General features: G+C 41.6%; 3 protein-coding genes and 1 non-coding gene across 5 annotated transcripts; 2 read left to right on the forward strand and 2 right to left on the reverse strand.

Annotated features, from left to right (window-relative positions):
• Nucleotides 1-1,229: 1,229 nt before the first annotated feature.
• On the reverse strand, nt 1,230-6,169 carry OEP16-1 (outer plastid envelope protein 16-1). Of its 2 annotated transcripts, none has more exons than XM_086571818.1 (6): nt 5,459-6,169; nt 5,305-5,356; nt 3,911-3,942; nt 2,420-2,453; nt 2,241-2,308; nt 1,230-1,722 (listed from the first exon to the last, which is right to left on the reverse strand). In XM_086571818.1, the coding sequence occupies exons 1-6, from the start codon at nt 5,573-5,575 to the stop codon at nt 1,582-1,584; spliced, it is 444 nt and encodes a 147-aa protein (XP_086427944.1). In that variant the 5' UTR covers nt 5,576-6,169; the 3' UTR covers nt 1,230-1,581. The 2 variants fall into 2 exon arrangements, with proteins under 2 accessions (XP_086427944.1, XP_086427945.1); XM_086571819.1 differs by having other exon boundaries at nt 5,522-5,791.
• An 8,496-nt stretch (nt 6,170-14,665) lies between these two features.
• Nucleotides 14,666-16,982, reverse strand: LOC147488906 (uncharacterized). Its single transcript, XM_086571820.1, has 2 exons — nt 16,449-16,982; nt 14,666-15,567 (listed from the first exon to the last, which is right to left on the reverse strand). Exons 1-2 carry the CDS (start codon nt 16,903-16,905, stop codon nt 14,768-14,770), a joined length of 1,257 nt encoding a protein of 418 aa, XP_086427946.1. The 5' UTR covers nt 16,906-16,982; the 3' UTR covers nt 14,666-14,767.
• Nucleotides 16,983-17,035: 53 nt separating this feature from the next.
• Nucleotides 17,036-17,109, forward strand: TRNAN-GUU (transfer RNA asparagine (anticodon GUU)). The gene has a single exon. It is a non-coding gene; the product is annotated as a tRNA-Asn (tRNA).
• Nucleotides 17,110-17,149: 40 nt separating this feature from the next.
• TIM9 (Tim10/DDP family zinc finger protein) lies at nt 17,150-18,941 on the forward strand. The gene is made up of 2 exons (XM_086571821.1): nt 17,150-17,310; nt 18,561-18,941. Exons 1-2 carry the CDS (start codon nt 17,225-17,227, stop codon nt 18,745-18,747), a joined length of 273 nt encoding a protein of 90 aa, XP_086427947.1. The 5' UTR covers nt 17,150-17,224; the 3' UTR covers nt 18,748-18,941.
• Nucleotides 18,942-20,506: the final 1,565 nt, after the last annotated feature.

The raw sequence follows: 20,506 nt of genomic DNA on the forward strand, positions 1-20,506 counted from the left end.
ACCAAATTTATTGACTTTTCATGTGATATTTTTACATGTAACCAAATGAACTTGGAGGAGTCCTATTACCGGATGCACATGATTTCTAATTTCGTATAAAGCACAAACATGAAGGACTCATAAATACATGATTGAGAATGTTCTATAATAAGTATTGTGCTAATTGTCATTGACACAATAATTCATAAGGCAAGGTCACTCATTTTGACATATACGAGTACACATTATCACTCTCTAACCACTCTCTGTTTTCCATAATTTGTATTTATCAGTGGTTTAATTTGGTCATAAATCAAATTAATTATGTTTGTTGAGCTATTTTTTTTTTATTAATATTATGTTGTAGTATTAGTGTTGACATCAAAATTTGAAACATTACAATATTCTATAGTTAAAACTTTTTGGCACATAATAGTTTATGACAATGGTCTCTGTTCGTTAAAAAAGGCTGGGATCACCTAACCAACAAGCCTAAACGCCCTTAAGAGATTTCTAAGATGGGCCTGTTATTAAGTTTGTAATTCATAATGTATGCCATGTGAATTGCTTCTGCAAGTATAGATATGTAACTTCAATACATTAGTTCCTCCCTAAATGATAGAAACCAATACTTTTAGTGTTTTCATCAAAATTTAACTCAATACAATATTCTATAGTTAAAAAATTTTAGTACAAAATATTTTACGAAAACGATCCCCGTTCGTTGAACGGGTTCAAAAACTAGTAATATATTGATTTAGCACTGTTTTAGATTTTATACCAGTATAATGCTATGCAGTGGGGCGTGAGCAGAGAGGGAGAGTGGAGAGGGGAGAGGAAGAGATTGAGAGGGGGTGGAGAGAGAAAGAGACGAAGAGAAGAGACAAGGAATGAGGACAGACAGAAACCAACCAAATGACTTTTTGTCAGAACATTCGATCCGCTCACTTGATTACCACACTAAAGTGGAACAGCAGATTAAGTGGAACACGACAAATAGCTTCAGGAAGAAAGTTTTCATTTATATTTTGGAGGGTTGGAATGTACCTGAGAAATGCATTTTGTATGGTGTAGCACGGGAACGGACACGGGACACTACAGTTAGCTACAGCAAAGACCGGCCATTCATGTTATTCGAATCAATAATTGTGTAAACCGTAAACCCACTGGTACTGAACCATTACAACATCCAAGGGGAACCATGGATCATAATGAAAGCACCACCAAGTTGAGCAAATCAAAATGGCATAGTCAGCAAATAGGCTTCCATAAAGTTCAGGCCTACATTATAGAGGAGCTCGGAATTGTTAATTACATGTTTCACGGAGAAGTATGTTTTGCTTTCCATCCACCCACCAATATCTTTTCCCCATTACAATCTGAAGGAAAATTACAGTCTCCTTCAATATCCACTGATGCATACTAGATATATCCAGGACGCAGACCATACAGATGCAGGATACCCAGACATTTGTACAATGGTAGCAATTATTAGCTCCGGCCACAAGGTTTTCCTTACAAATCTAGAAATGATAAGATGTAGAAGCGAAAGATTATCCCTTACAGTCTTGAAAAGCATTAAAATTACATCAGTTCTGTTTTTCAAGTAACATAGTTAAGGAACTCCGCAGCAGTAGCAATGGCACCTCCTGCAATGGCATCCATAACAACTTTGTCTCTGCTACTATTAGTGGCTGCAGATACAATTGCCCCAGTTAACGCACCTCCAAGCATTGCATTCTTCTGCAAAACCTCAAAAATGATTGAAATGAACAACATCACCACTAAATTAATTGTTGGATTCACTCTTGATTCTTACCCAAGAAAATGAAGAAGGAATATTATACTAGTGTGATCAAATATTATTACGTACTGGTCCCGCTCAAGAAAATGAATAGATGTAATATCTGAATGCATAAATACAATAATCCTGCAGAATATCATGACATTGGCAGTAATAAATAATATTGCTATTCATGAATAGCTAAACAAAAACCCCAAAACTGGGACAGCACACTTGGCTCCCCTTTCCGGTCTCTCATAGTCTTGAGCCAAAACCAATTTCGTTTTCCAGAGAATGTACTTTATAGATAGCAGGACCACAGAAAAGCCATACTCAAGTATGAAATCCATAACAATAAGCAAAGACTAAAAACAGAGTTAGCCGTGACCAGTGTATACATAAGCAGTTGTTTGGACAGAAAAATTAAGCAATGGTACGAAACAACACAATCTGATACAGGACAGAGAGTAGGGATTACCCAATCTCTGGTGCCACGTATCCTCTCCATTCCATATTCCATTCCAACATAAACTCCAGCTACAGACCCTGTACATGTAATAGCATTCTCTTCAAACTAATGAAGTATGTATAGTTTAACGGCTTTAACCATAGGAATACTTCATAAAAAGTAGGCATCTGGATTCTACTGAGACTCACCCCAATAAGCACCTTCTTTGCACATCTTCTTAAACTGCAACAAGAGTAATTTTCCATCAGCAGCATTTGAAGATAATGTTAATTTTCTAAATTCAGTCCTAATCAAATAATTTTATTGTAAGCCTGTTTCATGGGATGATTGCAGGAAATGTCACAACTTCCTAAAGGATCATTTATGAGAAGCACTTCAAACTTAAACAGGTTAGTAATAGGATTCCGTATGAATGCCTCTGCCATATATGTCCACCCATTGAGATTGGTCCTGTCTTTAGAAGGTCAACCAGGGCATCTGTAAGCTCAACAGCCAACTCTAGATAGCTATACACTCTATATGGTTGGGCAGATGAAAAGAACATGGTGACAACTGTAGTAGAGAAACCCAAAACGATCTACTATCTACTCCTGCGACCGGATATCTTCCACCCAGGCGTAGTAAATATGGTTTAAACCCCATGCCACTTAAAATTAACACTATGGACCTTATTTCTTTTGAAGATTTCATTAACATGATTTAGTGGCATGGTGAAGTCCAGGATGCATTGCAATAAAAGTAGGGTGCTGGGATGAAACCCACGGTTTGGGTGATCTGTATGTTACCGATTTCGTGCATGTGTTTCATCGTTGCACTAAATGAGTTCAGTTACAAATTGTGAATTTAGTGGGATGTTATTGTTACACTTATGAATATGGAAGAAAAACCGAGAAGACACATTTTAGGTTGTGTAACCGCCCAAACTTCTTAGAATACTTCTTGGTGTAAATAACTAGGAGTACAATAATTAGAGTTCCAAAGGCTTCCACCTACGTGCTGATTGTGGGAATCTGTTGTTGGATCTTAGGAGTTGGGCGCCTTGAAATCGTTCAGCATAAATAGCAATGGCATTTTCACCTTTAGGAGATTGTGGGTGCAAAAGCCTCCACTCAATTGTTGCCTTCTTTTCTTGGTTGAATTTTAGCTCTTGCTTGGTATTCAAGTATTTTTGTATAGTTTTTCCAAAAATCCAAAGGTGAAATGCCGCTGCCTCAAATGCTTCCAACCTAATACACCTCCCAGGACTCAACCACCAGATCTCACACACTATTATTGTGTAGAAATATTTAAACTCTTAAGTTGTGTACTCCACAAAATCATCTTTTATAGCAAAACCCATTAATTTGTAGCAAAACCCATTTAGTGCTCCAATGAAACATGTGCAAAATCGGTTACAAAAGGAATATTTAATTCTTTTGACCAAGCCAATTGCATTCTTAACTAAAAAGTACTTGTATAAAATTTTAAATACAAAAAACAAATTTATAAATAAATGTTTATGACATTGTATTCGATATTGTTATCTCCAAATTATGGATCCAAGTGTTGAGCACCCAAAAGAGAAACTAGAAAATGAAGTTTCTTCAACGAACAAGTCGAATAAGTAAAACATATATTTCTATCTAACGTAGACAAAATGTTATTATTTACCATATCTAAGTGAGATAACAAAATCTTACCGAGTGCTCAAAGTTGTGTTTTGAAACACTCCCTGCATAAAAACAAATAAATTTCGTGTCAAATACCTATCGAATATCATGGTTATCTTAACTCTTAACATGCACTAGCAAACCAAAACGGTTGACACTAAGTCATGAACTAAGTACTTCAAACACAGAGCACATACAACAGAAGATACAGCCTCAACTTCAACATGTCCAGGTTCATCTTTATACTAACTTTAGGTTGCAATTTCTCTTCTTATGTCATGTGCTTACACATCACATCCAAGTGATGCATAGAGTATCTCTAGCCAATATGCATAAGGTTATAAGCATAGATTGCAGATGACCCATGTGAAGATAGAAATCGGAGAAGATGCAGATAAAATGACCAAAGAAATAATAAAAATAATAAGATAAGCGAGAGTTGTCCTATTGCAAATCTTCCAAGTGCTCATAAAAACTAAATAACAAAACAGAACATAAAAATAAAAAAATACCCACACACAATGACACAAGGCTTTTCAAACTCTGCAGGTGTACTTGAAAGATCATTGTAATAGATTGAAGCAATAATTTGAGATGAGTTGCTCCAAACAAGTTTATTCTAACTCTTATACAATAATATCTAGTTCAGTGGTCAGTGGGAATATGTAGTAGGACCTGTTCAAGTTTAAGCCTAAGGATTTGCTTTGTTGTCGAGCAAATCCTGGGTTATAAAAAAGGGCATGTAATAGATTAAAAGTTTGTTGTGTTTCTATTAATGGAAAATGGTAAAGACGAGGTGTTTAACGTTTTCTTCCCTTTTCCATACTTGTAATATAGGGTTCTAGATTGAATTGATGTTTGTTCGTTTAATCGAAACCTCTGACAATCGTTTCACAATTGTAGCATTTTTACAGAGGTAAAACAAAAATCAGCACCCCAGTTTCTTATCCCATTAACCTTTCGTCAACCCGAGATTGTTATAAAAGTGAAAACTAGACTTTAATCCCCAGTTAGAATGATAGTACGAAAATCTTACAAAACTGATTCTCTTCTTTAAGCACGGAATGGGGCAAATGGCCAACTGTTTGGTGCCCAGAGGCAAGGTAACAATTATTATCAAAATGCGAATCATCTGAATAGGGATAAACTCCCTTACCGAGTATTGTAATGTGTAAACAACTGTAACAGCATATGGGTTTTGACCAAAGACAAAGGAGCTGTTAGAAAAGGTAATAGAGATACTGATGCATAACATAAGGAATGGGGATTTTCCTCACAAAGTAGATGAACCATATTTGAAATTTGAAAAGTCTTAATTATTTGGTCCAACGAAAATGATCTACTTTTAATATAAAGTAGAAGATTAGATGAAATTTTTTGGCGTGAAACATGTATGAGTGGCAAGTGGTAAAAAGCCCCAAGACCTTTTTTCAAGCACTGGTAAGTCTCCTCTGCAAGAACTTTGCCCGCTGCGACCTGCGAAACATAAGAAGGAAGACATGAGTGAGAATTTGAGTGATAAAAAAAAAAAAATAATGAATATATGAATGTATGAAAAAGAGAGTAGAGTGTATTTACAGTTCCGATTTTCAAGAAACCATCAACAGTGAGATTAAGAAAAGGATTGCCCGTGTCAATTACCACATCAACTTTTGGAGATGAGAATGAACCCCCTGACAAACTCTTCATTGGCATCTTCGCTCTCTTTCTTTCTCTACTACAGCTGCTGACAGATCCTAGTTTTATTATGCAATGCCTCCACAGTTACTGTCTTTATCGTTAGTTGCTACTTTTCTGGTCGACACTGGATTTTCGCCGTACACGTGTACAATGATTTACCTGCCTAATTCACTTGGATTATGGCTAATTGGTTTTAGTATCTGATTTAGAATTTTCAATTGAATCATTAGCAAGTAGCCAAGTACCCTGGTGAAGCTTTAATACCGAGTGCCAAAAGCTTACAAATATCTTCTATCACGTGTCCGTTACAATTTCCAAGGCATGGACCTGCCAAATGAAGGGTATCCGTCAAAAACAAAAATTGTTTCACCATCGGATTTTGATTTTTTTTTTTATGGTCCTTTTCCAAAAATTTGTAACGTTTAGGGATCTCCTTGTGGACTGGGGGCATCTTCATGTCGGCCATGCTATTGGCGACTTCCAAATAGTTCCAGCACACAGTCCAGAATACTAGTAGCATAAATATTCTTGATAAAACCTTCGAACCGTTGAAGGTGTGAGCGACACTGACGTTAGGTACTTTAGGAGTTTAGGTGCCCTTATTGGGGCAGAAAATCATATGGAACACAAGAACACCTTATATGCAGCATTGGATGGCATGGGGCCGCAAATTGTTCTTAATTATTTCAATCTCATGTACGTTCTTCTGCCAATCTATGTGTCAGTCAGTCAGAGAATAACCATTTTTCATTGAGACCGGTTCCTCTATAACCGGGTACGATCTCTGTAACACACACAGATTTTTATCTCGAGGCACACACACAAATATCAAGGCACACACACATCTCGGATTCGGATCAACAGCGAGAAAACACGGTTACAGAAATGATCTCTGTACCCGGTTGTAGAGATCTCAACTCCTTGTTCATTAGTAATCATTGTAAAGGTGTGATTTAGCTTTCCCTTACAAACAGTTGATGGGGGACTGGAATAGGTTATTGGATAGACCGAATTCGTCTTGAGAGCGAACTGCCTACGTATCTTGCTCTTGGTTTTTGTGGGGGAGAGCAGAATCCGGTCTGGCGTAGTTCATAGGAGAGATATTTATAAACCTTGAGAGTGTATCCTTGCCCACCACGTGTAAAGGGTGTCTCAAACGAGGGGTGGAAATCAGGATAGCATGTGAGAATTGTCCTCATAGGTCTACTGTAATGATGTGGAGTGGCAATCAGATAAGTAGCTTATGTCGCGACCAAAGACCCGATGGCGGTAAAGATATGTGCAAGTACACCTTTAGTCATGATTGCTTCTGGAAGGGGTATCTGAGTCACTTTCCTAGCGTAGTTCGCGTGATACTGCGACCTGTCTGTATCGTTCTATTAGCTCATGGATGCGACCTGGATCTATAGGTCGATGTGTCATTTCCACCATGTTATGCTCGTTCTGGATAGAGAATATCACTCCCCTACACAGCCCCCTCTCAGTAGGTTGTGAAAACGACCTGCTGAGAGAGATCGGTCGCGCGCGTGGAGCATGCTAGCGGTGGAAATTTGCAACGATCTGTGAGGAGCGGCCGTGTTAACCATGTGAGTTGGTGGGTGCAAACGTTTGATGCGTGTTCAAAGCGTGACGAGATCCGGCGATTCGCGAGAAAAAACGCGTCGCCCGCTTTTTTTTTCGATGTGAAAAGACAGACGATTGGTTGGAAGTCGGTAGGCGACTAAAGCGTCGGGTGTAATCATGATGCCTTGGAAACTGGAGGGGCGGTTGCTCAAAAATTTCGCTGGCTTTTTTGAAACTTCATTTGGCTGCTTCATTTGGTAGACACTACTTCATTACCGCATCATTCTTCAGGTTAGTTCTCTGCCATTGTTGAACCTCTGCTTCTTATTTCGTGCTTAGCCTCTGTTCTAGAATTGTTAAGATACCCTGTTAGTTACTAGTAGCTAGACCTGTTAGGGTTAGAAGAAAAATGTCTGACTCCAATGACACTCGATCTAATGAGGTCCGTGAAGTTTCTCTTGGCTGGGATGACGAAGATGATGAGAAAGATGAGTCTGTGTGTGGGGTGGTTGAGGGTGATGATGAAGATGAAGGCGGTTGAGGGGCTAGTAGTGAGGAAGATGCGGCTCGATCTGCGTCAGAAATTTCTTTGAAGCTAGCTTCCAGTCATTTGTGAGGAGAGGTCGTCTTCGAAATGGGTCACGCTTTGTATCGTGGACGACGGGCGATGCTTTGAGGCGTTCCCCATATCCGAGAGAAATATGGGATAACCGTAAGCGGTCTGGAGATCCATGAGCCTGACCAGAACGCTCTGGTCTATAGCGATAGGTACACCCCACCAAATCATGGGGTGATCATCTGTGAGGGGCAACTGAGGGCGTTCATGACGATACCGTTCTCCAAACTGGTCTGTGAGTTCTTGAACCGCTGTGGCAAGGCGCCTGTTCAATTTGTGGGTAACACGTGGCGATTGTTCAAGGTTTTTGACCTATTGAACGCCAGCGGTGAGTACCGAATAGAGGTCGCTGATGTTATCGAGCACTACCTCTTAAAGCGATCTCGGTCACTGAACTTTAGCTTGCAAACTTCGAAGCACTCTGGCCGAAGCGCTCGACAAAGAGTAACGAGTCGTGGGATAAACGACCACTGCTGCTTGTTGGAAACTACTGTGCTAGCGGGTTCAGTGTGGACAATAAGATATGCGACTTTACTGGTGGGTACCAGTACGCAGTCTGATAATATCAAACTTGCTTTGGTTAATCTTATATTGAAACTGTTGTTTCGTTGTCTGTGCAGATATCCACTTAGAAAAGGGGTCGAGCCGACAGGTGATCGAGAAGTTCGCTAGGTTGACGCGAGCTGAGAAACGAGCCAAGCTACCGGAAGTTGCTCATTTCTTTGAAGAACGTGGAGGACCTGCAATTAGGGAGAGAAGGCAAGTGCAAAACCGTGAGCGGGATAAGGTGAAAGCGGGGAGGACGCCGAAGAGACTTCGTGATGGAGAAGCGTAGGAGTGATCCGTTACGAGGGAAGATAGGAACCGCTGGGTCGTCGATCTTGGGGTGAAGCGATCCACCGGAGGTCTTTGGGGCCTCACGTCCGGAGCGGGAAGGGCGAGGACGCTCCATTCGATGTGGAGGACGATCTTTTCGAAGTCCCGGAGTCTCGGCCTACAAATGTTGCGAGGGTGGCTAAGACCGCACTGGGGGTGGTGAGGTGCGAACTGGGGGAAGGGCGGCTCGTAACTCGAGGGCGAGACCGATGCCCGACTTCAGCGTCCTAGGTGAGGACGCCCCGGAGGTTGCCCCGGAGGTCACTCAACCCAGGGTTGTTGGAGATCCCTCTAGCAAGATGAAGGGAAAGGTTGGTGCGAGAGAGACTGGTAAGGGGCACTCCAAAGATCGAAAAGACGAAATGGAGCTAACCTGATGTACATAGATGAAGGTGACCGGGAAGCGCTATGTGAGGAAGTCGATCGCAGCCTACAAGTCCGCCTATATACGCTTTTGTTTGCCGGAGGGTATGACCCTGGACGGTGATAGGAAGGACTTAGATGCCAAGGAGCTGGAGTCGAATCTGAGGGGGATGGATAAGGCGATATGTCTGGTAAGTCGCCTTTGCGCTCAACTTGACTGTGTTATCGCATTACATGCTGTTGTTTGATAATAATGTGATATGTTGTGCGAGTTATCGCAGCTGATCGCTGGGTACCAGAAGCTGAAGACGGCTGCGCAGATCGCTGACCTGGAGAAGGCGGAGGTTGAGTCGCTGAGGGACGAAATTGCCGAATCTGCGAAACCGTCGCAACAGCTAAGAAAGCCGAACTAGATGCTTGAGGCCCACCATCGCCTCGACTCAAGAAGACCTCTCTGCAGTGAATGAGTCGATCGGGTTGAAGCATGAGGTGGAGGCGCCAGGGGTCGACTAGTCGCGCGAACACCTATGCTGAACGATGTAAGACTTCCACCCTGCAAGCGAAAGAGGCCTATCTCACCATCCGTGCTGAGGTGGAGGAACTAGAGAAGAAGTTGGACGACTTGCAGGAGGAGCGGGAACGCCGAACTTCGAGAGAACTCGGGCGCGAATCGCCAAGATGCCGGGCATCGCTCCCGCAGCGTGCCTTCTCCCCTTACCGGTGTGGTGAGCGAAAGCGACTTCAGGGGTCCGGGCGAAATCAAACGTGGTCGCTGTGTTGAGGCAGTTGTGGCGTCTTCTGGTGATCCGAACTCTGCCTCCGTGTTGAATGTCGCTCTTGGAGAAGATCTTGATGATATTGTCTAGGAAGTTTTGTTGTTTGTGTTTGTAATGGGCCTCTGGCCGTAAACAATAGAGTTGGTTTCCTGGGTTGACCTTGGCCACTCGTTTTTCTGTTTTTCCATTGACTATGATAACTAGTGACTAACTGTGCTGGATTTTCTGAGTATTCTCAGCAGCATGGTTAGTTTGTGAACTGGGGCGTCCCTGATGTCGCCAGGTCGCTTCTTTTATGAATGTGAATCTTGTTGCCTTTGCTTTCTATACTTAATCTTGTGTATGATATGAATGTTTGCATTTGTAAGCATATGCATGCTGTCGCGATTTAAACGGTGCAGGTCGCACATCTCTATGAGGACGCCAGGGCGTTTTGTACTCTGGAGCGGCCTGAGCTATAGTGCGTACGTGGCACGTGTCGAAATGTGGGCGGTCGGGAGATATGAAATGATGGCTGCCAGGTTGGCTGGCGTTTGGTGTCTCGATGCCATAATGGTGTGCCTTGGGAAGAGACGTTTCGTGGGTATAAATATGATCGGTCGGGAGTGCAACAAAGATTTGCTCTTCTTGTTCTTCCTGCCGCGTACGCTTTTTCTCTCTCTTGCTTTTGTTTCGCTTTCCTTTCCGCTTTACTCGCACGTTTCTTTTTTCTTTTTTAGATCATGAAGACGGTTCTTGGCGGCTCTAAACCAAACTTTCTTTTGTTTTCTCGTGGTTCGACTTCTCTTATGGCTCGGTGCTTTCCGTACGTTAGGGGGGAAGGAAGTTTAAGAGAGTTCCCCTCTGCTGATGGAGGAGATGGAGTTCCGTCCTCATGTGCATGAGGACCGTGGTAAAAGAAAAGCTGTGGCGTCGGGGGTCAAGAAGAGCAAGCGATCCCGGAGATCAGGTCGCTCGACTGGCGGCATTGTATTATTCGCCTCGCCTGGGCGTAGATACCCATCGGGTCACGATGGAAGCGGCGACACTGAGCAAGGTTGTCACGTCGCTGGTGAGAGTTCGCTCCCTCGTGTCGGGACGTGAGGAGCGAATTCTACTACGTGGGGAAAACGGGAAAGAAGCGTGCTGTAAAACGTTCTGATTGCAGCTTCCACTCGGCACCCATAGCGACTAGTCTTCTGAAGGGGATTGTGTTAGACGGGGACAAAGCTGAGGTCGAGGATGAAGATATGGAGACGCTGCTGGGGACCATGGACATGGCTAGTTGTTTGGTGAGTGTTTATCCGCCAGCTTTGCCACTTTGTTTCTTAAGTAATTCTGACTATGATTTTGTACTCGTAGTTTCTGGTTGGGTATGATAAGCTAAAGAACGCTGTGCAACGTGCTGATACTGACGTCAACTCCCGAGTCGAGTTGGGATGTTTGCGAGCTGCATGGGGGGCTGAAAAGAGGAAGCTAGATGCGATGACGGGCGTACCATCATTATTCTTGAGAACGCTTAAACCGGTCATTTCGCGAATGCCGAAATGCGCAAATGGAGGTAGCGGAAGTCACTGAGTACGCTAAGCGATGTCAGGGGGTTGCTCGCAAAGCTCAAAGTGCGTATACCACGGCCTATAGCGAGTATGCCAAGTTGGACGAGAAGTATTGTCAGCTAAAAAAGGCGACGGGCTCTCGAGGACGGTTATGAAGCTTGTTGTTCATGCTCGCGAGACCGCGTTCGACCGAAGATCGCCCTCGGGACAAACATGTGGTCGCGTCCGTGATGGTGATTTCTCTTCTTTGTCTTGGTAAGAACACGGTTCATCCGTAGTTATTATGTTCCGTTCTTTGCCCCTACGAGGGTGAAACATTAGAGCTGTGTTTTCGGGGCTTGAAAGCGGTTCGCTTTTGTTGATCTGAAACCGGTGTCCACCACGAAAGTGGCGGTTCGTTAATTTTTCTCCCTTTGTTCACCGGTCCGATCTGGATTTTCTGGGTAAACCCAGTAGATTGGTGGGTTAGAACTGATTATCTGAAATTGGTCGTGTGGCTTCGTGGTAAATGTATGCTTAATATTATCTTTTGCTTGACTACTTGTAGCTATTACTCTATTTATGGGGCTTGTTTCTGAGATGTACTCTCGTAAAGCGTTATGTTTGTGTAGTATTGCTCGGGAGAGCGATCTGGGAGATGTAAGTGTCCGATCAGTTTAGACTTAGGGGGCTCATGACCCTGCAAGTTTCTGAGGGCGTGTTGCTCGCTAAGAGCGTTCTCGCAGAGTTGATCCTATGGGTATAGGTCCTCAACTAGCGAGACTCGGAGAGGCTATGAGCCTGTAAGCTCCCCGAGTGTTCCGCTTCATCGAGAGGCGTATGTAGCCCCCGAGGCGTTATGCTCCCCGAGAGCATTCTCGCCAGAGTTGATCCTAGGAGTATAGGTCCTCAACTAGTGAGACTTCGAAGAGGCGATGAGCCCGTAAGCCCCGAGGCGTTACGCTTTCGAGTGTATGTAGCCCCGAGGCGTTATGCTCCCCGAGGCGTTCTCGCCGTAGTTGATCCTAGGAGTATAGGTCCTCAACTAGCGAGACTTGGAGAGGCGATGAGCCCGTAATAAGCCCCGAGAGCGCGTTATGCTGGAGAGCGTTATAGCCCCCGAGGGCGCTATTGAGAGCGTATGTAGCCCCCGGTTATGCTCCGGTGAGCGTTCGCCAGAAGTTGATCCTAGGAGTATAGGTCCTCCACTAGCGAGACTCGGAGAGGCGATGAGCCTGTAAGCTCATGAGAGGCGTTACGCTTTCGTAGAGCGTATGTAACCCCGAGGCGTTATGCTCCCCGGTAGCCGTTCGCCAGTAGTTGATCCTAGGAGTATAGGTCCTCAACTAGCGAGACTCGAGAGGCGATGAGCCCGTAAAGCCCCCGAGAGCGTTACGCTTTCGGCCGGGAGTGTGTTAGCTTATGAAAGTGTATTGCTCACTGAGAGCGTGTTAGCTTATGAAAGCGTATTGCTTACTGAGAGCGTTCTCGCTGAGTTGATCCTAGAGATGTAGGTCCTCAACTAGCGAGACTCAGAGAGGCTATCGAGCCTGTAAGCTTAAGAGAGCGTTTTGTGCTTGAGCACGTTTGAACTCCTGAGAGTGTTTTGTTCTATAGAGACCGAACTGTGAGTGGTTTCCTCATCTTTGCCTAGAAGATGAATCGAACTTCGAGAGCCGGGTCTCGGGTGATTGTTTCTCGACCGGAGGAATGGAGATCTTGGCAACAGGAGTTGGTGCGACCTCTAGGGTCTTGACAACAAGAGCGGAGGCGACCTCTGAGGTCTTTCCAACAGGAGCTGAGACGACCTCTGGGGTCTCATCAACGGGAGAAAGTGGTGACGCTTATGTAGCGCTCGAGCTCAAGTGGCGTTATATTCACCGGTGTTGTGACCCGAGCGAAGTCCGTGGGCATCCTGCTTTGGAGATCATCGTCAATAGCTAGCCTTGAATTGGCGTGACTATAGTTAGCCCCAATTTTGGAGCTTCATTGACTAGCCCCAGTTCGGAGATGGCTGTGGCTAGCCCCTAGTTTGGAGCTTGAAGAACCTGTACAAAATGCTAGCTGTACAAAATGCCAGAGTAGTAACTCTGGAGATGCATAGAGCATAATAACTGAATTGAGCCTATTGAGATGACAATGACTATCCCCCGTTCGGAGATGGCTGTGGCTAGCCCCTAGTTTGGAGCTTGAAGAACCTGTACAAAATGCGAGCTGTACAAAATGTGAGAGTAGTAATTCTGGAGATGTATAGAGCATAATAACTGAATTGAGCCTATTGAGATGACAATGACTATCCCCCGTTCGGAGATGGCTATGGCTAGCCCCTAGTTTGGAGCTTGAAGAACCTGTACAAAATGCGAGCTAACACCAAAGAGTTAGTACTACCTAACAGTAGTAATTTTGAAGATGCATGGATCATAATAACATAATTGAACTTGTTTAGATGACAACAAGGAGCCCCAGTCCGGAGATGGTTGTGGCTTGCCCCCAGTGTGCATCGGAGTTTGATTGACCTGCACTAGATCGAACTAATGTCCAAAAGAAATTAGAACAAAAAACTGTTAACTTGAGACTTTTCACCGAGCGGGGTAATGTGCCCGTTCATTGTGCCTAAGTGACCGACTAAACTCTGGACTTAAGCTTCGAGGCTTGCCATGCTTCGTGGGCTTGAGACTTTTGGTTTCTGGAGTTTGGATGTGGTTTGGTTTCTCAAGTAATCGAGACCACAGACGGCGCCAATGTAAATGTGTGATTTAACTTTCCCTTACAAACAGTTGATGGGGGACTAGAATAGGTTATTGGATGGACCGAGTTTGTCTTGAGAGCAAACTGCCTACGTATCTTGCTCTTGATTTTTGTGGGGGAGAGCAGAATCCGGCCTGGTGTAGTTCATAGGAGAGGTATTTATAGACTTTGAGAGTGTATCATTGCCCACCACGTGTAAAGGGTATCCCAAACGAGGGGTGGAGATCAGGATAGCATGTGAGAACTGTCCTCATAGGTCTGGCCAGAATGATGTGGAGTGGCGACAGTACAAGTAGCTTGGCGGTCGTGACCGATGGTCGACGGTAAAGATATGTGCAAGTACACCTTTAGTCATGATTGCTTCTGGAAGGGGTATCTGAGTCACTTTCCTAACGTAGTTCGCATGATACTGTGACCTGTCTGTATCGTTCTATTAGCTCATGGATGCAACCTGGATCCATAGGTCGATGTGTCATTTCCACCATGTTATGCGCGTGCTGGATAGAGAATATCACTCCCCTACAATCATATTGGAATGAAACAAAACAAAAATGAAGTACTTAAAGTTGAAACAAGCTGGAGCTTTTTTTTTTTTGGGTAACCGCCAATTATTATTGCGAAATTAATCGTTCTGTACAACAAGCGGTAAGATCATACCAAAGTAGATTATATACAAACGTTGGTAGGTGCATCCACCAAAAGAAAAAAGAAGCATCTAAGTAGTCCACCAATTCTCTTGGTACATTAACTTTCAAACCAACCGGACTAGATAAGCAAGAAGCATCTTCAGCTCGTTCGAGGCAAAAGAAGCGAAAACATCCGCCACAAAGTTCGATTCACAATAATTCCATTTCATATCGATCCTTTCCAGGGTACTTATCAACTGTGAACACTCCTGAAGAACACAAGCCACCTCCCAAGGAGCTTTAACACGAAAGTAAATTGGTATCTTTCTCCAGGCTAAACGCCTAATCCCAATAGAAAAGGCATACACATAACTCACGAGCTTCACTGAACGATCTTCAGCAGGCATGAATGTAGGACCAGGAAAAGTAGGCCATGCACATGCCTCATGGACATGAAAACCGCCACGATCACCAGTAACAATCCACAACTCTTTCCCAACACGTACAAGTCTCGCTCCATATTGCTTAAGCCTGTATCTCTCCTCTTGGTCTGGATGATAAGCATATAATAGCCATCCACGGTCTTTTTGTAGATTTGGAAGCGACGTCTGAATCCATACTTTTATGCCTAGCCTAGCTGACCATGTTAGTAACAACATAAAATGGTCGAACGTACCCATAGCAAAGCCATCTGATTCTGCTGCTGGCAAGAACAATTTCTCGAATTTCCACTCTTTTGATACCGGGTTATATATCTCAGCAGAATCTGGCTCATCGTCTGAACCACCAACGACATAGAACATACCTCTGAAAGCAACCCCTTCGGCAGATGACCTTCTCTTCTGCATTGGTGGCAACATTTCCCATTCTCCTGTTGCAAGGTTCAATCGCTCACTTGAACTTAGGTAAGCAAGTGGCTCCACGTCTAATCATTACCAAGCCATTGATCAATCAATAATTTGACAATGGACAGAAAATAAATCAAGAAATAACTGAGTACAATTCAAACTTCCACATACAATGATACAAAGATTTACACAAGCAACACTTTAGAACAAAGAAAAAGGTCAGTCTAGCCAATCTTCTAGCAATGCATATTGTGAGCGAGTAATATACACATCCAGTGAATATTAGACACATGTCCAACACAATGTAACCTTCAGCCGACCTCTACAACAGATCGCATTGGAATAACTTGAACTGGATAGACGACCTCTACAACAGGTCGTCTGACAGTTCAACCCAGCAGCGACCTCCAGAGTACTCACACCATCCAGTACCACAACGGCTAGTAAGGTATGACTTAACTATCACCATCAAGATCGACCGAAAGCTTCAGTTGTGCCTTTTATTAAACATCCACGACTCTTCATCATGACTCATTAAATGATTCCAAGACCAAGACCTGACCGGATGCGGAAGAAGAGGAAGGATCTACAGTTTGCCTATATAAATATCAAGAGAAGAGGAATTACATCTGACTTGATTCAGGTTCACCCAAGAACTTGATACGTAGGCAGCTCGTACAAAATGCGAGCTCAGTTAATTCAATACTAAACCTCCATCTTCCCCTCACTCTCACTTATTCAATCCATTTACCTAGAATTGAATTGTAAGGTCGTGACCAAAATAGACCTTTACACATATGTACTATGGAAGTGAGAACTCAACATTTTCGAAATAAATTACTTGTACACTTGATAATATGAAAAACTGATCAAACTATAGAAATATCAAAAGGTTGGATTAAAAAGCCAAAGAAGCTATTAAAATATAAACTAATTAATGGTGAAGGAGAGCACATACAAGAAGGATTTCCCATGTAGCCGCCGGCGAGATAGAGGCAATTTTTTATTATGGCAGTGGCCGCGACCATAGCATTACGAACATCATAATTGATAGCACTGCACAATTTCTGATGAGGTGGAAACATGCATATGTTTGCAAAGGGCCGAGGGGAAGAAGGGACTATAACGGCACATAAGAATTTACCATTGTTAGGAAGGACGGATATAATTTGTATTTTTAACGATGGATTTGGAGGAATTACAACAGCTTGAAATTTATTTGGAGTGGCTTGATAAGCAAACCAGTTCCAAGGTGTATTATCAATGGATTTTTCTGCAACTTGTATAATTGAGATGTTTTCGAAAATGCCGGAATCTGATGCACAAAATATTGAGTTTCTACATGTGATGAGAGTGGAGTTAGCTTTGGTTTGATCGTCTGAATTTAAATTCGGGTGTCTACTTAGATACCACATCTGTAAACTATAATAATTTACAGAGAGAGATTGATAGAGATAAACAGGCCCTTTTTTTTTTTTTTTTTGTTAATCAGGACTCTCTGCAGCATATAAAAAACAAATACAAAAACGATAAAGAGCACCGGAAGCTGGAGTAGCTCAGTTGGTTAGAGCGTGTGGCTGTTAACCACAAGGTCGGAGGTTCGACCCCTTCCTCTAGCGTTCATTTTTTATTTTTTGTGCACGTGCGGTTGCACACGTGTGCTAGGGTTTTTGGTGATACACAAAGTTGTGAAAGCTAATAAAGAAACAAGAGTAGCCGAGTTGAAAAAAGAAGATGAATGGGATCGATATGGAAGGGTTTTCTGAAGAAGAGCAAAAGAAATTGTTTAACATGATCGAGCAGCAACAAGTCCGCGACAGGTATGATAATAATTATTTATTTGTTATTTGTTATTACTCTCTAGGTTGAAAGTTGAAAACATTGTAAGAATAAAATTGGGTTTCTGATTTGTAATAGAATAAGGTGTTCCATTTTAGTATTTACGTTATTTATGTATGTTTGTGGATGAAACGTAAACACATAAAGCCGAACAAAGAAAAGTGAAACCTAGAGCTTAAATGTTTCTTCTTGCCCAACTAAAACCTCGCATTTCAAATGTTGCCTTTTCGTGGTTTAGCTTTCACACCTCCATAATCATTTTAACCAGTAACGCCTAGATTCTGCCACTAATGTGCCTAAATATTACCCTTGGAATGAAAATGAATGATCACTTGGGGTGAAATTACTAGGACACGGAGTTTAGAATGGAAGTAGACTAGTAGTAGAGTTCCATTGGTCAAAATTTAAGTATGGGTTTTAAGAAATGTTATTGGGAAGAACAAATGAAATCGTGTTGGGGTTTTAACATCCCAATTCACCATATTAAGTTGCCATTTTGTTTGAGCCTTTAATCTTTAACATTGCCTTTTGAGAAACAGTAAGTAGTCTTCAATTCTACCCATAAGCCCGAGCTATTCCACTGGACCTACTGTCTGCTTTGTTTTTCGTCCGTTGAAAATCCTTCAAACATATCCAGCTCCGCTACTCTGTTTTGCTTAGGCAAAGGTTGCTTACCCTGCACATTAATCCTTGGGGTTTGGATGATAGAGAAGATGGGGATCGATGTATCAAGGAACAACTTTGCTTAGGCAAAGCTTGAGCTTCTCTATCAGGGCTTGCTGGAATGCTCAAGCTTTTGAAGGTCATTTTCTTGTTCTTCCGGAACATAATCACTGAGTAATTCACACCAAGCATTTCTTGTGAAGCTCCTGGTACATGAGGTTCCTTGATACACTCGGCCTACCATTAACATTTTTTCCCAAGGTTCTTCCCACCTATATCCTCCTTCCATGGAGGAAAACAGCCAAAAATGGGCGACACTCAATCTACATTACCTTGTTGGTTGAGGAGACAGACTTTCTAAAATTTTATTTTATTTTTAGTATTTGCTAAATGGTCATATAAACTTTTCTGATCATAGTGTGCAATGAACATCTCTCAACATTCCTATATATTATTAGATTTGTAATGTTTTTGAATGTCGGTGCGCTACTTTTCCATAGAGATTTGTCAAGTTGTATAGTTTTTGATGCTTTGAATTGGTTTCCTTTTGGTCCAAATTAACCTGCAGTCTGAGGATGTACAATTCCGTGGTGGAGAGATGTTTCACTGATTGTGTGGAGAGCTTCCGTCGGAAGTCACTTGACAAGCAAGAGGAGTCATGTGTTACTAGGTGCACACAGAAGTTCCTGGCCCACACGCAGCGAGTTAATATGAGATTTGCAGAGCTCAGCCAAGGAGCTGCTACACCTGATTAACGTCTCTGAATGACATGAAGAAATTAAATGACTGAGAAATGGTTTATGTTAAACGGAATTGCTTTTGTTTCAGCTTTTAAAACCTTTAAGTTTCATTATGTAGGGAATCTGTTATTCATTACAGGTTAATTGCAGTACTGCATGGCTGATTTGCGTTGATTTAGTGAAAATGTTGTTAAATTGTGCGGGAGCAATTTTGCTGTTACTATTAGTACACAAGTATATGACCTGCTGTTTTTGTGGAACTTTTTCCTCTAAATAAAATAGAATTTGTCAGGTTGTTTACTTTTGGTGTAAAAGTAAACATCCACATTTTGCTGATCTCAGACAAATGCGCCTTCTACAGAACTAAGAAAGAATCATAACTGTCTTGGCAAGATGGATGATTCCAGAGAAACTTATCAGTCATATCCTTTTGATAACTTGGTAATACAGTCTACATCTTCACAAATCACAGCCTTGTAATCTGTTTGGTTTTCCTTTTTGTGAAAGTGATTTCTGTATACATGGTGGAATATAACAACCTCATAATCCAATTGTATATTTTATTAGACCATTTCAGTGTTTTTTTGCTTCTTATTAGACCATTTCAGTTAAAACACTGAGAAGTTTTGTAATACAAGTAATTGGGCTGAAAGGCCCAATTTTCAAAAAAAAATCACACTTAGTCCACTTGAATTTTAATTTTAATTTGCCCTTAATCTAAAAACACGGGCTAACGTCAGCATGTAAATTTAAATTTTTATATGTAAAATACTATGTAAATTTATATTTTCATAAAAATTTCAATTTACATATGTAAAAATACAATATAAATTTAAATTTTCATGTAAAAAATTTACATACGATGACATCATCCCGGTTTGTCCTTGAGCTGAAATTATTAACGAAAATATGTCCTTGAGCCAAAATTATAAGTAAAAAATGATGACGTCAGCCTAGTTTTGGACTTATGGCGAAATTAAAATTGAAGTGGACTTATTATTACTGGCGAAATTATTATTAGCATTTGTCCTTGGACCGTAATCTTGCGGTCCTCCTAGTCAATCCTTTGAGGATTGGGTATTAAGATTATTAACTATTAAAGTCGTGGTAGTTTCCCATCTTTATATGACGGGGAAGTGAGGAATTTAATAAAATGTTGATGATAATGATTGAAGCCTTGTTAGCAATACTCCGAATAATTTGCGTATAATTCACGAATCGAATTTTTTAAGCCAGAAACGTTTAATACTTCCGAACCTTTCAATGATTCGGAATAATTCACGTTTTTTTCATTATAAACGTATAAAACACAAATTACCGAATTATTCAAAAATTTATTTAAAAAATACTTCATATAAAAAAAATAAATTAAAAACTAAATTCTTGTAAGGATGAGTATCATGAATAAACATAAATAAGAAACAAAAAATAGAGGGGAAAAGAGATATGAGATTGACCATGACTTAAAAACTTTTGTATATCTATGGAAGACATTCTTTTTTCTTTTTGCAAATCAAATGATCGAGTAAACTAACATAACGACATGAATGTGTTGCTTCTAATTCTTATTTTTCTATATAATTTACAAATCTACATTTTAAAAGAGATGTATATATAGAAGAGAGAGAAATATTGACAAATATATATTATAAAATTATACTAGAGTAAAATTAGTGAAACATTATAATAAGTAGAATATTATATATTTGCAATATATAGTTATAAGTAGAACATTATAATATATAGTTAGAGTAAAATTATAATAAGTTGAGTA

Source organism: Coptis chinensis, chromosome 7 (assembly GCF_015680905.1).
Source record: "Coptis chinensis isolate HL-2020 chromosome 7, ASM1568090v1, whole genome shotgun sequence".
NCBI lineage: Eukaryota > Viridiplantae > Streptophyta > Magnoliopsida > Ranunculales > Ranunculaceae > Coptis > Coptis chinensis.

What these genes read in the sequence shown, in the direction of transcription:
- LOC147488906 (XM_086571820.1), bottom strand. Translation starts at nt 16,905, where the DNA reads ATGTGGTATCTAAGTAGACACCCGAATTTAAATTCAGACGATCAAACC. An exon ending in CTACATGGGAAATCCTTCTT is followed by an intron (nt 15,568 to 16,448) that starts GTATGTGCTCTC and finishes GGTAATGATTAG; the next exon opens with ACGTGGAGCCACTTGCTTAC.
- TIM9 (XM_086571821.1), top strand. Translation starts at nt 17,225, where the DNA reads ATGAATGGGATCGATATGGAAGGGTTTTCTGAAGAAGAGCAAAAGAAA. An exon ending in CAGCAACAAGTCCGCGACAG is followed by an intron (nt 17,311 to 18,560) that starts GTATGATAATAA and finishes ATTAACCTGCAG; the next exon opens with TCTGAGGATGTACAATTCCG.
- OEP16-1 (XM_086571818.1), bottom strand. Translation starts at nt 5,575, where the DNA reads ATGCCAATGAAGAGTTTGTCAGGGGGTTCATTCTCATCTCCAAAAGTT. An exon ending in CAAAGAAGGTGCTTATTGGG is followed by an intron (nt 2,309 to 2,419) that starts GTGAGTCTCAGT and finishes TTACATGTACAG; the next exon opens with GGTCTGTAGCTGGAGTTTAT. An exon ending in TACGTGGCACCAGAGATTGG is followed by an intron (nt 1,723 to 2,240) that starts GTAATCCCTACT and finishes GAGGTTTTGCAG; the next exon opens with AAGAATGCAATGCTTGGAGG.